The 20,277-nt window shown below is 29.2% G+C and overlaps 1 protein-coding gene across 5 annotated transcripts; it reads right to left on the bottom strand.

Annotated features, from left to right (window-relative positions):
• Positions 1-1,101: 1,101 nt before the first annotated feature.
• Positions 1,102-14,816, bottom strand: LOC101239543 (uncharacterized). 5 transcript variants are annotated; one of them, XM_065818499.1, is made up of 7 exons: positions 14,533-14,816; positions 14,007-14,131; positions 3,855-4,111; positions 3,498-3,624; positions 3,040-3,302; positions 2,592-2,931; positions 1,102-1,996 (listed from the first exon to the last, which is right to left on the bottom strand). In XM_065818499.1, the coding sequence occupies exons 1-7, from the start codon at positions 14,766-14,768 to the stop codon at positions 1,299-1,301; spliced, it is 2,046 nt and encodes a 681-aa protein (XP_065674571.1). In that variant the 5' UTR covers positions 14,769-14,816; the 3' UTR covers positions 1,102-1,298. The 5 variants fall into 5 exon arrangements, with proteins under 5 accessions (XP_065674571.1, XP_065674573.1, XP_065674576.1 ...); XM_065818501.1 differs by having other exon boundaries at positions 2,667-2,931; XM_065818504.1 differs by lacking the exons at positions 14,007-14,131; positions 14,533-14,816 and adding an exon at positions 6,815-7,246.
• Positions 14,817-20,277: the final 5,461 nt, after the last annotated feature.

Here is a 20,277-nt window from a genome sequence, read left to right as displayed (position 1 = left end):
TATAACACTGTAAAACTTCTGTTGTAAACACTTGTACACAGCTTCAATAAACACCACTAAAATCGCTCGTAAATAAAATAAACCACGCAGATATAGATCGGATATTTAACTAGACTGTGTAGTTCCAATTACTACTTTTATAACCAAACCATTAACTGCTTATTAAGCGACCATTATCGAGAGATAATAAGGGTAGGTAATTAAGTGGGTACGGCCACTTTTAATAATTCCAATTTTGGCCAGCTAAAATCGTCAAATACTCCTACGTGCGCCGTTACATTTATTGATTTACTAGTAAATATATAAATTTATATTTTCTGAGTATAACGTTAAGGTTTAGGATCTAAAAAAATATCTTAATAATTTAAAATCAGGAAATAATATAATTAAGGTTACAACGTACGATTTGACACTCACGTGTTACTAAGAAAAACAAAACATTTCAGTTTTTTTGGGATATTATTAAAAATATTAAAATGAAAAAATTATTTTTGGCGGTTGCTAAATACTTTTGAAAAGTTTTTGAAAATTCGTGCCAATATGAAAGTATAAGAGTCATAAAATTTTGTGAGGAGCATTTTTGGCACTGTATATGATATGAAAGAGGCGTCCGATTCAACCGAATCGAAAATTTCAATTTAGAACCGAATATGAGAAATTTATTACAATACCGAAAATATTCACGAAAAAAAGTAGAACCGAAATAATTTCAAATCAAATTAAAATAAAAAAGAAAGGATTTCGTATTTCGATCCAAATTTTTTCGGTTGTAAAATTCGGTTCTAAAACTTTCGGCGCAAGAAAAGATTTTGTAATTCGATCCTGCAATGAAAGTATACTTTTCGGTTCTAAATTTTTCGGTTGTGAAATATTTCGGTGATATTTTCGAGGATAAATATTTTCGGCTCTATCATGTGACACGTATGAAAGACAACTTTAAATAAAGAAATGCAAAGATTATTTTTTTAATTTACTTGTATAAACAAATTCTCTAAAATCTTATTTGAATAATTAGCTTAATTAGAATAATTAATTAATTTTCTATTTTTAGTTTGTATTTACATTGAAATCATTTGTTTAATAAATACCATTATACTATTATGCTTTTTAATATTTGTATAAATCTATTTCTTGAAATTAAAATAAGACAAATATCTAAATAAGTTTTGTGTATAATTCTTTAACGTTAAAACGAAGTAAAAATTTAAAATAATTTGTCGTTGAAATGGAAAGGTTAAATAGCACAACTTTTACGTTAGTTACTTCTATTAAGCGAATGTAATGATATCATTGTTTGCTTATATTTCATGTAAACTATCGTCTTGTTCTGGTACAGCATAGCTGGCTTCAATTATACTTGTGTTGTTTAATCTATCGTCATGTTCTGGTTCAGAGTAAATAGATTCTTCGCGTCTTTGTTCATTGTCAGTTTTTCTGTTGGAATCAAACTCGTTTATTGGAATATTACCAATCTTATCGCAAGAGTTCGTTTTTTTAAAAATACTCAAAGGTGCAAGATTTTCGTATTGAGAAGCGGTTTTAAAAACAGGTTCAGATGACTCTGGAAAATCATAAAAATGATCTCCACTTTTGTCATCTTCTATAATGTTGGGATAAGGCTTCATGTACCCTGATTGGGTGTTACAAAGAATTACTGGTGTAGTGTTTTTGTGAATAGTATTTATTTCATCAGGAACGCTGTATAAAACATCTTCAATTTCTGATGAACTTTGAGAAGTATGCTTTTCAATTTTAGAACGAACTTTATTAGTTGCATTGTTATATGATACAGTTTTTGTATTCACTTGATCGATATGGTTATAATTATTAGTGATAACTATTTCTTCAGGGATGTTGTAACTTAAGTCGTCAAAGTGATTCACGCTAAATCCATCATAGTTTTGATTTGAGATGGGGTCAAAAAACATTCTGTAATCAAAATTATCTAACGAGTTGTCTACTGATTTCTTTTTGTGAAGACAAGAGAATGTTTGTTCTAAAGCAAATAAATAACATTAAAATAGTAGCAGGTAACTTTGCAACTATTAGTTACTAAGCAACTATTAGTTATTAAGTAACTAGTTAACTAAAATTGTTTTACAACTAATTAACAGCCGGAATTTTTTATCGCAATTGTGTCTAAGTCGTTTCATAATAGCAGCCGATAATGTGAAGTTGAAATTTATTTTATTATTCGATATATATATATACATATATATATATATATATATATATATATATATATATATATATATATATATATATATATGCAGTGGCAGCGTTAGGGTAGGGCCTGGTTGGGCGATGGCCCAGGGCGCCGAATATAAAGGGGCGAAACTAATTGGTTATTTTACCCTTTGCCTTTTTTTTGAATGGGGTTAAATTGAGCTAGGGGCGCCGTAGAAATCTCGCCCAGGGCGCTGGTAGTGCTAAAACCGGCACTGTATATATGTATATATATATATATATATATATATATATATATATATATATATATATATATATATATATATATATATATATATATATATATATATATATATATATATATATATATATATATATATATATAACACTCAAAATAACCTCACCAAATGATACAAAAACTTTTTCAAAACATGATAATTTTTTTGAACTATCTAAACTTTCCGATATATTGGGTATACCATAGGCTTCCGAACAAATAGCTTCTGCTGATATAACCGAGCCGCCATTTCGGTAAACGCTACCTTCATTTAAAAAAAAAACTGGATGTGGATGAGTTATTTGTTCAAAAGATAATTGCTGATTTGAATCTATAATGACTGAATTGCGTTTTGCACGACGCCATCTTTTATAAAGAAATATTATAATTACACATGAACCAATCACGACAAAAATCAATACCGCGGCAGCCGATATTATTGCATTATTTGTATTTGCATTACGCACCTAAAATAAAAAATACGATGTCATCACTTTTTATTACGATAAAATTTGTTAAACAAACTATAGTTATTTCAGGTAATGATTAAGTTACTATTGCTACAAAAAACATACCTTTACGTGCAAAAGTGACAGCGAATCCGTCGACTTTATTGATTCTTTGAATACATAAGTATTGTTTGCCATTAACACGCTTGTAGTAGCTTTTATTGTTTTTACAGTTGTATTAGTTAAATAATCAAAAGAACCATTTTTTGACAAATGAGAACTGTTGGTAAAAGGAACAGAGTTTGTTAAAGAATTTGTTGAGCTGGTGATTGGAGGTATTGGAGTAACGAGTTTACTACAAGTAGTTCGATCTTTTGGAGCTACGCCTACTAAGTAAAGTTGTCATAAATAAATTTAAAAAAAATTTGATTTTTTTTACTTCAACTGAAATTGATTGATATTAAAATATTTTCAAGAAAATATTTCATATAGTAAAACTGGCTTTTTAAACAGTTTTAGCATTGTTACAGTGCGCATTTAATTTAATTAGATGTGTTATTCGTAAAAAATATTGATTTTCTTACTTTTGTAAGAACCAACAATAGAAAAAACTGCAGATCCACTTTGTACCTGGTTGTTAGTTTGACACTGTAAAGATAACTTTAGTAGCATACCAGAATACTTATTCATTGCACATGGTACAGTTTTAAACTAAAAATTAATCAGAATTATTTAAAGATTTTGAATTATTTGAATAATTTGCTTTCACAAATATAGGGACACAATTTCGAATATTTTAATGCGATATCATTATCGAGACAAAAGAATATTGCATTATGACAGCAAAACATTAATGATATCAAAAAATAATGTTATGTAAAATAAAATCCCAACTAATGTTAAAATGTAATTATATTCATTTTTCGTAATAAAAAATTTACTTGAATAGCAACCCCAAAACTGTTTATAACAATAAAAAAGTCTACATCAATCTTTTTTTGCCAGATTCTTTGCCATCCAGAACTATCGTAAAAAGAGTTTTCAAAGTCAATTGTGCAACGTGAGATATTTCGCGAACATGACGTTTCAGAGCACAAATAGATGTATATTTCATCTTGCATTAAACTATTTACAGTAAACTTTGTAACTAACTGGTAAGGCGACACCTGATCAACTTTGGCTAATGTGAAAGAGGAATCTAAAAAAGTACTAAAATGTGAAAAACTGAAAAAACACAAAACATTGAACAAAAAATTAGACACAAAATCAAATAAAAACTACAAAGAAAACAATCTAAACAATGAAATATAGAAATAGAAAACAATGTATAACAATGGACATGATAAAATGCGAAAGTGCGGAACTTCATAAAGATTAAAGTGAGAAAAATTTCTCACTTTAATCTTTATGAAGTTTAATATATATATATATATATATATATATATATATATATATATATATATATATATATATATATATATATATATATATATATATATATATATATATATATATATATATATATATATATATATATATATATATATATATATATATATATATATATATATATATATATATATATATATATATATATATATATACAGTACAATCTCTCTAATTCGAATCTCCTTAATTCGAAATCCATAATTCGATTAAATGCAAAGTTACCGTGAAACGCGCTTAAGAAACTCTTACGTTTAACTTTCTATAATTCGAAAACCTCCACAATTCGAATGAACTTTTTAGATCCGTCAGTAAGATTCTCTCTGTAAATCGAATTTTTTTAACTTCTGACGTGTAAAAAGCTCATTAAACCTTAAAAATTTTTCAAATTTCGAATGTTGCGAGTTTTGAAAAACGATTAGTGTAAATTATCTTCTACTGTTTAAAAAAATCATGGCATCAAAGAAACATATTGAAAACAATTTAAAGCGGAAATAAAAATTTCTAATGGAATTGAAGAAAGGAAAAACAAATAAAGAGGTTTCGAAAATTTTTGATATTCCACCAAACACTCTTTCAACTTGGAAAAAGAATATAGATAAAATCTTTGACGCTTTTTGGGTGAAAGTTGATACGTATGATACGTATTATACGTATGATACGTATTACCTAGTAAAAGAAGCTGTACTTAAATGGTTCAAACGAATGAGAGTTGATAATGTACCAATTAGTGGCTTGCTGGTAAAATAAAAAGCTTTATATTTTGCGATAGAGTTATGCTTCAAAAATTTTCATGCTTTGGAAAGATGGTTAGACTAATTTAAGAAAAAGCAAACTAATTTGGAGATAATTTGACAAAGGCTCTTGAAGATATAAATCGTGTCTTTGACATGAATTTACTAGCGCATAAAAAACAATCTACAATTACTGACTTTTATTTTCAAATTTAAAAGTTTAAAACATAATATATATTGCATTTAGGCCAAAAAATTACTATTTGTTCGTTTGTTTGATTTCTATTCGTTACTTAGAAAAGAATATTTGAAAAAAAGTCAACTTTCTGAAATTCGAATATCTCTCTAATTCGAACTTTTATTTTCCCCCATAAAATTCGAATTAGAGAGATTGTACTGTGTATATATATATATATATATATATATATATATATATATATATATATATATATATATATATATATATATTATATATATATATATATTATATATATATATATATACAATTATAATAATTATTTAAGAGTTAAGTATAATAATTATATATAGTTTATACAATACTTGGTGTACATACATTGATATGTTTATTTTAGGAGATAAATGGGTATTCCAGAAATTATAATCAGAAATCTTGAAGAAAAAGGGATATTCTTGACAAAACTTTGGTTATTTTAAATTGTTTCAAATATTTCTTTGTTTAGGTTGAATAAGTTTTTGTTTTTTTACCTGATCTTATGTGAGACCGGTAAAAATACAACTCACAACCAGTGACGCATTTTAAGTGAAACTTACGGAAGAATACCACTAGGCCTACATGTACTGAGGTTTTGTTTTCACACGCAAAAAAAATATATCTATATATTTTTATTACTTTTTTTTTGTGTATGGTTTTTAAAATTTTATAATTTTTGTGAATTGTATTGAATTTTTTTTCGTCCCCATAAGTAGGCTAATCGTACCCTTACATGAAATTTCAATAGGGGCTATACACGGTTTTTCACATTTTGGCTTTTAGTAAAAGCCACATAATTAGTTTTCGTTTTTGACGAAATTGAAATTTAATTTCTGGTGAAATTTTACAATTCAAACCAAAGGAGTCGAAGAACTATAGCACGTGATTAGATTTAACTAGGTTGGTATTTTATTTTATCTAAACCCATTTTTTAAACTAAACAATTAAAGTTTACTAAAAAATAAACAAATAAAAAATGTAGGTTTATTTTTCTCGAAATGCAATTCTATTTAAATGCAAATGCAAAGTTATAAAAGCGCAATTCTTCAGCAACTCTCAAGTTTCATTATAACTAAAATGAAACAAAAGTAACGTTCTGTACAAACGTAAACTCTTGTTCTATGTTTCTGTAAACGAGTTAGAGAAAAGCATATTTTCTGATAAAAGTACCTTACTCTTTAAAAAGTTTCATAAATCTTAAGTGACTGAATTTTTCGTTTAAAAGAACCGTGGCTAGGGTACCTCACACCCTCCAATAAGTAGGGGGGGGGGGGTCAGCGAATTAAAGGGGTCCATTTGCATGGAGCATTTTTTTTTAGTAATAGCTAGTGAAAATTTTTTATAAAATTGGGGCCCAAAAGAACGGTTTTAGAGAGGGGCTTCAGACCCACTAGCTACGGCACTGAACTCAAGAGTAGCTTTTCTAGAAGTCCTCTTAATTAATTTAAAAATAAAATAACTTTTTTTCTTCAAAACACATGAATCTGACCTGAAATTTTCTCTACTGATACACATTTGTTATCTGAACTTGACGCTGTTGTAGAATCTTTACAGCGACATTGGCAAGAATCTATTAGTGACAACCCAAAAGCGTCAGCATCATTGCAAGTGTTATAACGCATGCATTTTCCTTTAAAGACTAGGGTGTCTGTAACTAATATTTCTTGAAATCTCTCGACTTGAAGAATTGTTTGCGACGCAACAAAAGATATTATAACAAAGTTAAGTAAGCAAATAAATCGATAACTTCTTGAAAACAACAAAAAAAAACTTAAAAAGAAAATAACGATATTATTCACAAAAGCTTGTTTCATTTTTCTAGTAATAAAAAAAAAATCAGTCAAAGCGTAAACTTCTCTAATTTGTCATTTCCTATAATTTTCCATTTCCTGAACACAATAACAATGCTGTTTCAGCAATTACAAAAAAAAAAAAAAAGCAAACCACAATTAAATCACGACGATAAATATAATTGGCTTAAACGTGTTCAACTCATTTACGCAAATTAAAGTTTTTTTAATTTACTTTTTAATAAACATGAAGAGTTATCAGTTTTTTAATAAACATGAAGAGTTATCAGTTTTTGCATTATTTAATCCCAATTTGGTTAGTTGATGTATGACTAGTTATATCATGCGTAAAGTCATTTAACTTTTAATTAACCCTTTCGTGACGAGTGACCCGTATGGCGGTTCATAAAATTTGTTTCTAAATGACGAGTGACCCGCATGGCGGTGCATAAACAATTTTGAATATTTCAAATCATCTATAGCAATTGGGGAAAACTTTAAACTTATTTTTGAAATGTGAATAATTTCTTAAGTTAATGCTTCAAACCGTTTGTTAACTGCATTTATAGATCGCTCAAAAATTAATTTTAAAAAATGACAAAAACAGATAAAAAGTATACTGTCATGAATGAGATCCTAGATATTTTTTTCAGTGATAGTGGTAAAGATTTTTTTTGTTTGATCACCAAAATAAATGTATCATTTATTTAAATTCAAAAACGGTATGTTTATGTATTTCTTCTTTATTTGTTAAAGGTTACATAGAGAAACTATATATTTTTGTTAATTTCAACATGATATATTTTGATCACGTTACTAAGATAATAAGTTTTTTTTTTTAGTTTTTTAATTTCCTGAAAGCCAATTCTTTGACAAAAAAAACAAGGTCTTATTTGTAAAATTCTGACTAGTAATTTTTATTTTATACTCTTTTAATTGATCATGATCCTAGATCGTAATTTTACGCGCAGTCATATAGCTGTTTTTAAGTCAGTCGCGAAAGGGTTAAAACATTCTGCTTTTTTTTAAATACGTTTTAAAAGACTTTTAAAAAGTTTATTCTTTGTTGTTTTTATCTGTGTTACTTATACATATGTTATTTTGTACCATTTAAACCTCTTACTTAAAACACGTGACCGATTTGTTTTTAAAAATGGTTTTAAAACTTTTTTTTTCTTATACTGGATAATACTCTTGAGATACAATACTGTAAGTGATATATTGCATGAGGCTCTACGTATTCATACAGTCACACGGTGTATCATTACATTCGGGACAGTTTTATTATAAATAGGATAAGTCGTTCAGTGTTTTTTAAAACTCACTTTTTCACTTTTTTTTTTATGCTTAAGAAAGATAACTTTCAGAAATGGAGCAAACTTTAATCTGGGGTATGTTTATATTTAAATCAAAAAAGAACGCTTTACAGAAAATTTCGAAATGTGGAACCTGAAAACAACAAAAACCCTTAAACTTGTGCCTCTCCTAACCTCAATTATGAGGGTGAAAATTTACTGAGTTTTATATTACTGCTATTTTAAACTAAGTTTATACTCATCGATAGATTTCAATCTTCATCAAGTAATATTTTAGTGTTCGAAAGTTATGTCCATATAAAGTTTCCAAATCCATCAAAATGAGGGTGTTATAAACTTTACATGTTTACTACTTTCAAATACTCAAATATTATCTGATGAAATTCTATCCGTAAATATAAGTTTATTCTAAAATAGATATATTACTATATTTATATATACACTATATTATATGATTAAATTTTTTTTAATGATTTATCCTTCCATTTTGGCAAGAGTTTTAGAGGCTTTGTTGTTCCCAGGCTCCAATTACAGTAATTTTTTTGCAAAGCATTCTCATTTAAAATAAGCATAAACATACTCTAGTTCGAAGTTTGTTCCATGTGTGGCAGTTTTTTTTCTTGAACATAAAAAAAGGAGCCGCGATCTCTATTTAGGCCAATTTTTTCCATCACTCACGTTGTTGATTTTAAGTTACCATGTTACAGTAAGGACTATTAAGAAAAGCAGCCGTGCGTTTGAGCAGCCGTGGCGCAGTGGTAGCGCACTTGCCTCAAAAACAAAGGATCCCTGGTTCAACCCCACCTAAGGGCAAGTTTTGCGACGTCACACAGTGTACCGCTTCATACAACCTAGGTGGACTAAAGTCATATCAAGAAATCGACTAATTGATAATACAATAACAGTCCTACATTAGTAATAACTTGCGTTGTTTGTTATGAAAAACATTCCAGAGCAATGAGTCATAAGCAATTAAAAAGGCGTTAAAATGTAATTTCATTTTAAAAAAAAATTAATTAAAAAATTACAATGGTTGCATTAACATTTAACAAGCAATCATTTTAATGCAGCGACGGATTTTGCTTTTGAGGGTAAGTACTATTTAATTACATTAAATATTTTATTTAAAAGTTAAGCGATATGTGTTAAAATATGGTTTAAAAAGCTGGGTTAAAAATGTGAAATATTTTTTGGCTTTTAATTTTTAAATTTATACAACTTTTTGTATCCACATGTATCCAAGCTAATTTATTAACAGTGTATAGCTAAAGTCCTAAGGTGTACCAGGGGCGGACGCAGGTTTTTAATTTCCCCCGTCAAAAAAATGCGCCTTACGCCATGTTGTAAGTGACGCAACTACGCCCACAAAGCAAATAGAAAAAATGGGGGGGGGGGGAGTAAGGGCGGATCCCGACCATGTAGTAAAGGGGGGTGGGCAAATTTTTCTTTTCGTTCGATCCAAACGATTAAAGGGGGCGATATACAGGATTAACAGGTTTACAGATTTACAGGTTTAACGATTTTTATACAGGCAAGCCCAAAAAAAAGAATTTAGACTACACAATTTTATGCCACTTTTAAACAGCATACCAAATTTACTTACGTTTTTACAAAATGTTATTATTAAAAAAAACATTTAAGGGGGGCCATCGCTCCCATAGCCTGCCCGCTATGTATCTCCTAAATCCTCCTGCCTTTGGGCTAAAGGATTTAAAGGGATTTTCTTTTTGCTATTTTATTGAGAAGCCCATATCTTAGTTTTACTTTGAAACTTTTTTTATATATAAATATATAATAAATATATAAACCAACAAATGATTGTTTCGCCCAATATCAGGGCTCATCAGCATGTCTAGGAATATATTTATTCCGGACATGGACAATCGGAGAAAGAAAAATTTAGCACTGAAAAGACAAAGACAAAAATACAAATGGATTTAAATACATCGTGAAATAAAAAGATATATATATTCTTATATAACAAGATTAAAAAAAAAAGACATACCAAGTTAAGCCTTAACAACAAGAAAGAAGATCATTTTTGATCAAATAAAAAGAAAGCTAATGGTTTTGACAACTACAGTAAAAAACTGATTTAAATGGCACAAAAACTTATGAATGTTATTAGGTTGATTGAGAGAAAATTTATTGGAAATAATTTTTTTAATTTTTTATTTTGTCGCTAAATTAGAAAATGATATAAAGAGATGGTCAAAAAGAGATGGTTAACGTTTGCCTGAACTTTGACCACTAATCATATAGTTAATCCCAAACAAAAGTATGGGGTTACATTTAACCTGTCCTGTTAAGGACACCATTGAAGTCTTGGCCTTTCCAGGGGTTTCCATGCCTATTTGTTAGCTGTTATATGAAGAGAGGTGATAATAGACAAAAATTTCTAAAGTTGTTGGTATGTATTAGAATAAACAGTATAGACACTAATAATTGAAATCAAGTCGTCTATTTTTTATAGAAAATCTATTGATAACATTATCAATACATGGAACAATTTCTTGATGGATATACATTAATGCCAAACCGTTAAGTCGATCTTCTGACATTGTTGTTCTCATATAGTCTATTAACCGACGCATAACAGAAAAACTTCTCTCACACTCACATGAAGTAACAGGAAGTGTCCCAAGTATCCTTAAAGCTATCTTAATATTTTCAAATCCAGGAAATTATATCGATTTAAGAGTAAAAGATATATTGTCAGGAATAGTCCCAGAGAAACTTTCCCAGTATTTTTGCCAAAGAACTAGTTCCCCATTCAAGGCACTGATATTAGGGAAATCATCTATATAAAAATCACAGAATATTTCAAACTGCTTCCTCCAACACAATTGGGTTTTGGGTCTTTTAAGAAAAGAAATAATATTAAATGGAATAATTGATAACCCTTTATATGCAGCTACAGTTTCTGATTTAAATCTTGTAGATATAGATGTAGATATATGATCTATAAGAGGGATAGTAACAGCTCTTTTAAAGTATTCTGAAACAGACTCTGATGGAACATTAAATCGATTTTTTTGAATAGAACAGGTTCTTGGTTTCAAAACAAAAATTTCAGCTTTACTTAAAAGCAAACATGCTGCTTCATAGCAGTTATTATGAAAACTATCTATATCATTTCTGATGGAAATAAAAGTATTTTTAAGAGCTGTAATAAGATGCAAACCGTCTAAGATATCAATAGTTTTTGATTGCAGCAACCGAGTAACAGGTATAGTAAAATCAAAGACACGTGTTGTCACAACTAAGGTAAAGACAAATTGAAAAGTGCCAATGGAATTTAAAAAAGTAGAAGATTTGTTTTGTGTGTCTTTGTTAACAGAACTCTCAGGGGAAGCCATGATACATAAGGCATGGAAAATAGATAAATAATGCTCAAGAAAAGTGTTTAAACCATCTATACGCTCAATCCATATAGTTCTACAGATATCTTTTAATTTTTTTTTATGCGTTTGAGGTTCACGCTCTAAAATGCTAGCTTCTAAAAACTTTTGACTATTTTCTGAATAATTAAAAAAATAAGAAAGTTCGCGAACTTTATTAAAAACCTCTGAAACTAATAGGACATTACACGATTCACAAACTGATATGTTCAGTCGATGGCTATGACAATGTGTATACAAAGTCTTTGAATTTATATTGAGAACCTGAGCAGAAAGACCATTTATATACCCAGAGACAGAACTGGCTCCATCATATCCCTGACCCCTACAGTTTTTTATATCTAGATTTAAGTTGCTTACACAATTTAAAAGAACATTAAGCAAATCTTTTCCTTTAACTCCTTCATTACAATGAATAAATTGAATAAAGTCTTCTCTGATATTGAAATCACTATCAACAAATCGTAAAACTAATGACATTTGCTCTTTAGTAGATGAGTCACAGGCTTCATCTGCAATTATTGAAAAAAAAAAACATTTTTGCGAACTTCAGATAGTATAGATTCACTAATTTCTTCACCACAGCATTTAATAATTTCATTTTGTGAAGTCTTCGAAATGCAGGAGGCATTCTTTGAACAGTTATTAAGATGAGAGCCTAAAACATCATTTCCATTGCGTACAGCAAAATTTAAAAGTTTATTAAAACAACCAGTTCCACATTTCGAATATTCTCCAGCCTCTGGAAGATATTGTGAATCATCTCTGTGGCCTCTCAAAGGGGTATTGGTTTGACCGCAAAAAATTATAGCATCAACAATAGGACGAAGTATTTGGCGATTTTTTATTATTTTTTCTTTTACATTAGTATCAATGATGACATTTATTGGTTGACTTATGCCTGAGGAATGACTCAAAAAAATATTAAAAACAGGCATAGTAAATGCATGTAAACCATTTTTAGTTGACTCATGATTTGAAAATGATCTAATAGCATCAGACCATTTATTGAAAGGCTCCAAATACAAATGTGTTAACTTACGTGATCTTAGTTTGAATTTATTGCCAAATAATACACAAGATAAACAAAATGCACCATCAGTACTTTTAGAATATCTCAGCCAAGAAAACTCTTTCAACCAAAGATATCTAAACAGACGACCAGAATCTTTTGGGAAAATGTAATCTTCATTAGGAATAAACATATTTTTAGTTATTAAAAAAATTTCAAGGTCAGTTAAAAATTCAACCTTTTGTCTAAAGAAAGCACCATCATTTTGCTCAAAAGACTGGAGAGCATTTATTACTTCTTTAGGTGGTAAAATAATGTTCGAAAGGCATTCAATATTATTATTATTATAAAAATTAGGTACTTTCCTGATGCTTGAAGATTTTGTAAAAAAAGATTTTGATAGAACAGTCCTTAGATGTCTTTGAGTGAGAAGAAACATCTTTACTTAATGTTAATGATTGAGAAGATGTTGTCAATTGAGAAGAAGACATTGCTAATTGAGAAGAAAATCTATTTGATTTTAGAATACAAGATGTATTTTGTAAGATTGCACTAGTGGGTTCTAAGTCTGGGTTTGTTTTATGAAAGAATGTAAGGATAGAGTAGGGCTTTTTATTTGGATTTTTGGCTACTGTGCTGGGTACAATTGTAGCAACTTGATCAATGGTGGTCTGTTTTGTATCTAGAAATTTATTAGGTGACAAGACTGGCAGCAACTTTTTCGAAATTATTGTTTCTGATTTACTGGAAAGTTTACGCTTTTTAGGAATAAAAATTAGTGGGACATAGTGATTATGCTGAAATGTACCGGACTGAAAATTCCCATCATAACAAAACAAAATGTAAAATTGATAACAACATTTAATGGGAGTACGTGGTGAGATCTCTTGGTTAAAAAATATTTTATACTTTTCAACACCGAAATCTGGGTAACAGGAAACAATATTACAAGAAAGAACTGATGATAAACCTAACAAACATAAAAAACCAGCCCATTTTTCTGTGCTCTCACAGTTTGCAATTGGTTCAGCTTTAATAATATTATTATTTTCGAAGCCAGAATCTAATGCAGAATGAGATACTGACATACACAACAAACTTTTGAGATTAATAAAATGAGAACTATAATCAGAAAATATTTTTGAAAATAAAGGATGCTTACAGTAATAATCAGCATGTGTATAAATTTCAAGGGACGTTAAAACTCTTAACACATTCATCAGTGTATTGTCAGCAACAAAAAATAATGATGCAGAGCTGTACATACAACTTCCAGATGCTTCAGACCTTAAGAAAAAAAATATATATTTACTTCATGTTTTTAAGAGCTAAACTTCTTTTATCAATAAATTTAAAATTGAGTAAAAAATCTTTGCTTTTTGAACAAATTCATAAATCAAATCAATAGTCAAGAATTCAGACAAACCAACTAATGATTTTGACATGTAGGAATATAACTTATACATCATGAACATATTATATACATACATGTCAAAATCATTTGACGGTGTTGACACTTATTAAATGTTGATTAGTCAACGAGTGTAATTTGTTATAGATTAGATTAATACGGTATTAACAATAAATATTTTTACAAAAAAGTATTAAATTTTGTGTTAAAACATATTAACTAATTGTAATAAAATACAATAAGATAATTATTTTTGAAAAAAAGTAAAGTGACTTACCTTAGAGCAATACAATGCATTTTATTGTCTTTTAAGTAAGAAGGGATACAAACTTCGGCACATATATTTCTTCTTATTGTGCCATCAATATATCGACTGAAAAGACCTTCGTTACTAACCCTTTTGTTATTGTTGTAAATAAATGTATCCAATAAAGTTTCATAAAATGTATTTAAATCGACAAGATTATCGGTTTTAAATCTTTTAAGTACATCATCAATCAAGTTGTAAGCCATGCTTAAACGTTAAAAATTTAAGGAAATACTTTGTTTATAGAAGGGAGTTCTTTGAGTTACTTGAATTCTTTTAAGTTGTTTATCGATCTTTGCAACCAATCAAATTACTGCTGCAAATGCGGCAAAGGACTAAACATGTTGTTTTTTTTAAACGAATCAGATTGTTACTTTTAATAGCGTAAACCAATGAACTTATCCAATTTTCTCATATCCTGCAAAGTAGAGTTTACATTAGCAAGTTTTATAAAATAGCTTTCTCATATCCTGCAAAGTATAGTTTACATTAGCAATTTTTATAAAACACTTTTTCAAACGTCCGCAAAGCATAGTTTTCACTATAAACTTTATCTAATTATATTTTCTAACAAAAATATATATATCGGCAATTAATATTAGGCGGGCGTTAGACGTCATAATACATATTTTTATTTTAATTTTTTTACCCCGTCACTTGCAGCACTTGACGGGGTTTAAGTCCGCCCCTGTGTACAACAAAGAAAAAATTTTCACCACATAAATTCACAATTTTTTGTTATTAAATTTCATTTAGATCATGTGCGCTCTTTTTCAAAAATAGAGTTATTTAAAGAATGGCGAAGACATAATCAAGAAGAAAGAAATTCTCATTTATTGGATTTTATTTTGCAAAGATTTTGTGTTAATAATGTAACTGATTTGACTAGAGATTCTAAGAGGTCTTTGCGGTTAAAAATTTCATGTATGGTTTCAGAATTCGCAATAAAATGGTCTGCAGCACATATGATGATGGACCGTTTTTTAAACAAAAATAAAATTTGGTTAGAGGGGGAAAATGTAGAATTTAAAGTAAGTATATACCAGCAAAGTACTTTTTCATTATCTGGAGAAATTCAAGGACGACCAAAAAAGAACTTTGAAGACTCGTCCTTTAAAACCAAAAAACGAAGAGTTGAAAACTAAGTAAAATCGCAAAGTGCAACTCAGTTGACCACAGCTGCTGAAGTAGCATGCCGTGTGTTGGGGCACAGAAACCAAGCTACTTTAATCAGAAAAAGTCTGGAATCATCAGAAAAAATTAAATCAAAAGGCTTTATTTGTGATGGCAGGCAGTTAAATTGTGACGAGGCATAAACTTATTACATTGACTCTAAATGTACAAGTCATTCTTATAAACAGACGAGAAAGTGGTCTTTAAAGGCAGGACATATATTATTTCCATCTTATTATAGTCTATGCAATTCAAAAAAGTTATGTTATCCATTAGATGAACATATTTCTGTTACAGAAACACAGGCCGAAATTAGCCTTCAAGCTATACTTGATAAAACTACTGAACGCCTAATTGAAGCCCAATGCGAAGTTCTTAAAAGTATTAAGTTTACTAAGCCATTCACACTAATTAGCAAATAAGGATGTGATGGGAGCTCCGGTCACAGCACATACAAACAGAGATTTAAAAACTCTGATGCTACTGATGAGTTTCTGTTTGTGTTTTCATTTGTTCCGTTGAGACTGAGTGACGGTCAAAATATTATTTGGCAAAATCCACGACCTTCATCCATGCTTTATTGCCGACCAATTAAATTTATTTTTTCAAAAGAAACAAATCTTTTAACTACAACAGAAACTAACCAAGCTTTAAAAGAAGTTTCTCAACTTGTTCCAACATCTATAAGACTCAACGAGTGTCAAATTACTGTTAAACATGACCTAATACTATCAATGATAGATGAAAAAGTTTGCAAATCCTTGGTTGACACAAGTTCCCAACAAAAATGTTACATATGTGGTGCGACTCCTAAAATGATGAACGGTGAACTAAAAGATTTAGGGTGGAATGCAAGAAGCGAACTTGAGTCAAGTTCACCAGAGTTGAGTGGCGAAGTTACGGGTTTAGACATCAATCTCATTGAAAATTTCAGTATTTTATTAAGAACACTTTCCTTTGGCTATGATATTAACTATTATGAATTTGAAAAGCTTTGTTCTGAAACCAAAACTCTTTATATTAATCTGTATACGTGGTACTATATGCCTGTTACTGTGCACAAAATACTTGTACATTGCACGAAAGTTTCAAAAAACAAGCCTTCTTCCAATAGGACAACTGTCGAAGAGTCTCAAGAAGCCCGCAATAAAGATTTTCGTCGATTCCGCGAACACCATACAAGAAAAAATTCACGTATTTGCACAAATATAGATTTGTTCAATATGCTTTTATACATCAGATCCTGTCATCCACTCACACAGAGAATTGTCAAGTAAGAAAACTGGTAAACTACCGTTGGAAGTTTTGAATTTAATTACACCACCTATAATACCACCACAGCTTTTTGAAAATAGAATTATGTGTGACGATGAAGATTATTTAAGTCCGATTCATCGGGTATGAAAATAACAATGATTCATCCGATAATAATTAATTATTAATAAAATATTTTTTATTTTACGTAGTGAAGCGACTATATTTTTATATTTTGTATATTTGTAGTGAGTATATCTTTATTTTAGGCAAAATTTTATTACATTATTTATGTGTTGAAATTTAGTATTTATTTTTATTACTTAATTATCTTTTTCAAAACAAAAACTTTTAAAAACTTAAAAATTATTAAAATATCGCCTTTTTTACAATAAAATTAAAAAAAAAAAAATACTTTTTATAGTAAAATTGACTTTTTGGCGCCCCTTTAAGCTTAAACGCGCGGGGTAATTGCCCTCTGCCTCCCCCAGGCTAACCTACTGCATAACTAATCAATAAAACACCAAAGTATTGTTAACTACATTCTTAGGAATGAAATTAAAAAATAAAATATTTTTGTCCACCTAGCTTGTATGAAGCGATACACTGTGCATCGGTTAGGAAGGAGGCGTGAACTTCCAATTAAATGCTCATCCACGGTGCTCTGTGATAAGACCGTAAGGACTTCTTGGGGCACCTAAAAAAAATTAAAAAAAAAAAAAAAGTATAAAATTAAACTTTCAAAAACATCTCCATGACTATTTTGAAGCATATATTCCCGCTTAGGCCGCTTTAATGTAGTAAACTACTAAAAAACTATTTTTAAGTAAAAAATCTGAATAACTTCAAATACTAATATTTTTCTTGATGAGAAATATTAGAAAAATATATACATTAAATGTATTTTTTTTTACACAGCTTTCTCAAAGAAGCTAACCGAGGAGGGGTTGTCCTGCCCCCTACGTACCTATGCTAGACACATCCCTCCTACGCCTCTTAGGGGAGGGGTGTCTAGCCCCCTACCTATACCCCCTAAGTATACCCTAAGTATTTGTAACCGAACTTTTATAGCATATGGAGTATACCATGAAAATTTCATGCACAAGTTAAAAACTTTTAGTTGTTTTTAAAGTAAAATTAGTAGTAGTAGTAGTAGTAGTAGTAGTAGTAGTAGTAGTAGTAGTAGTAGTAGTAGTAGTAGTAGTAGTAGTAGTAGTAGTAGTAGTAGTAGTAGTAGTAGTGTAGTAGTAGTGGTAGTATTTGTAACTGACGCTTCAATCCGTCATTTTAAAAGCTTTTTATCTTCCACAGATCGGGAAGCTGTCCTAAAAACCAAAAGTACTGATATAGCTTATAACAGTTTCAATCAGATATTTCGCAACCACTATAATAAAGCATTTCCAAAAATTATGCAAATTATAAAATTATATTATACAAGTTATAAAATTTATTAAAGAAAAAACATTTCAAAATCCATGGATAACACCGGGTATCAATTTATTAAAAATGCGCTTTTATGAAATATTCATTAAAAAAAAGAACTTTTCAAAATGAGTCAAATTACACAAATTACGAATGATTTTTCGAATCGATTACATAGTTTTCAAAAAAGTTGCATTTACCAATTATTAAAAATTAAAAACAATTTACAAAAATTATGGCATAATTAAAGACGTCGTAAGTATAAAAACAAAAACGAATTGTAATAGTCTTCCAAAAAAACTCATTATAAATGACTGCAAAATTATTAATTCATTGTTGATAAACGGCGTAAATTTTCTCGCCTCAACTTTTCTTGCGCAGTGGACGGCGGCTGCCTCCCAAATATTTTTTAGCGGCAAAATGTTCTTTATTCCGACTCCAGTTGCTTCCGCCTTTCATTTGGCGGCAGCAGCCAGAGTTTTTTTTTTAAAGGCAAAATATTTTGGAGGTGCCAATTGCTTCTACCTCCTAGCTGGCTGCGGCCGCCGAATTGGAGGCGGAATCATATGCCTACCGCCGGCGGATGTAATTAAAAATAATTGCACGTTTATCTTTTGTCTGTAAGTTAACGAACGATCATATTAACTGAAAAAAAAAGTAAAATATTTAACATCCAAGTTTTGTTTTATATGATTTATTGACTATTTAGATTTTTTTGGAATAAAAAAGTGATAACTTTGTCAGAGCGGTTGTTTTTCTAGGACTATCGAATTAATTAGTAATTTCATATTCAAAACAAATGTTAAGAATGGGAAATTTTGTTTACATGTCTTAAGCAAAAAAATCAAAAAAAAGAGTTTATGACAAATAATTAAATTGTCAGTTTTTAATCAATGTTTGATCTTTTGTCTCTCTTTACGTCACGCTAAAACTTTAATTTTTGGACTATAACACTAAATTATTAATTTTAGTCATTATATATTTTAAAAATATTTGGAAAACACAACATCTCTTAGTATTATTAGAAATTATTAAAATTAATTTAATTTGATGTCGGTTTGAATTTTCCAATAATCCAAACTTTTATAAATAAAATTTTTTTATTGATAGCAAAATTTTTTGCTACAGAATTGAAATGAAACACGCGCTTTAGGGGCTGTGAATACGGATAAAAATTATCCCACCTAACCGGGATAAAAAAAAAACCACTGAGATCTCACTTCTCCTTTAAAACACATACAATATTAATATCGCGTTTGCATGTAAAATAATTATCCTGCCTAGGCGAGGTCTCGCCTATGAACCACCGAGTTCCAGCGTGGTGGGGCAAAAACTCTTCGTATGAACACAAGCTAAAAATTCGATTGCAAAATATTTGTTTTTCAAAAGAAAATTTAACTTTCGTTAAAGTTTTTTTATTGGAAAAAATATTATTTAAGCTGACATCAAATTAATTTAATTTTATTAATTCTTTGTGAGTTTAGTGTTTTTTAATTATTTTTACAATACAGAATGATCAAAATTAAAAATTTTAAAAAACCACCAAAAAAAAAAAAATTTCAGATCTGTAACTAAAATTTATAAACCACCATTTAATTCAAATTAGTTTATATATATCTTACAACGTAAATATCGCTAAATATGTAGATCTTTCATAAAAAAGCAGAAAATTCAAAATCACGTTAAAATAAAGCTTTAACTTGCAACACGACTTTTGAAGTTAGTTATAGTAATACTTAAGCTTTGAAAGCAATTGTATGCTAGGTATAATAAGTATTATATTCTTTTTTTTAACTTTGACGTCATCTTTTATAAGCATATTTTTTAAACGCTTTGATGAATATCTGTTTGATGAAACGCCAATAA

This window comes from Hydra vulgaris, chromosome 14, assembly GCF_038396675.1.
Source record: "Hydra vulgaris chromosome 14, alternate assembly HydraT2T_AEP".
Taxonomy (NCBI): Eukaryota; Metazoa; Cnidaria; class Hydrozoa; order Anthoathecata; family Hydridae; genus Hydra; species Hydra vulgaris.
The sequence above is the reverse complement of the archived record's forward strand: the minus strand, read 5'-3'. Positions and strand labels throughout refer to the sequence as shown.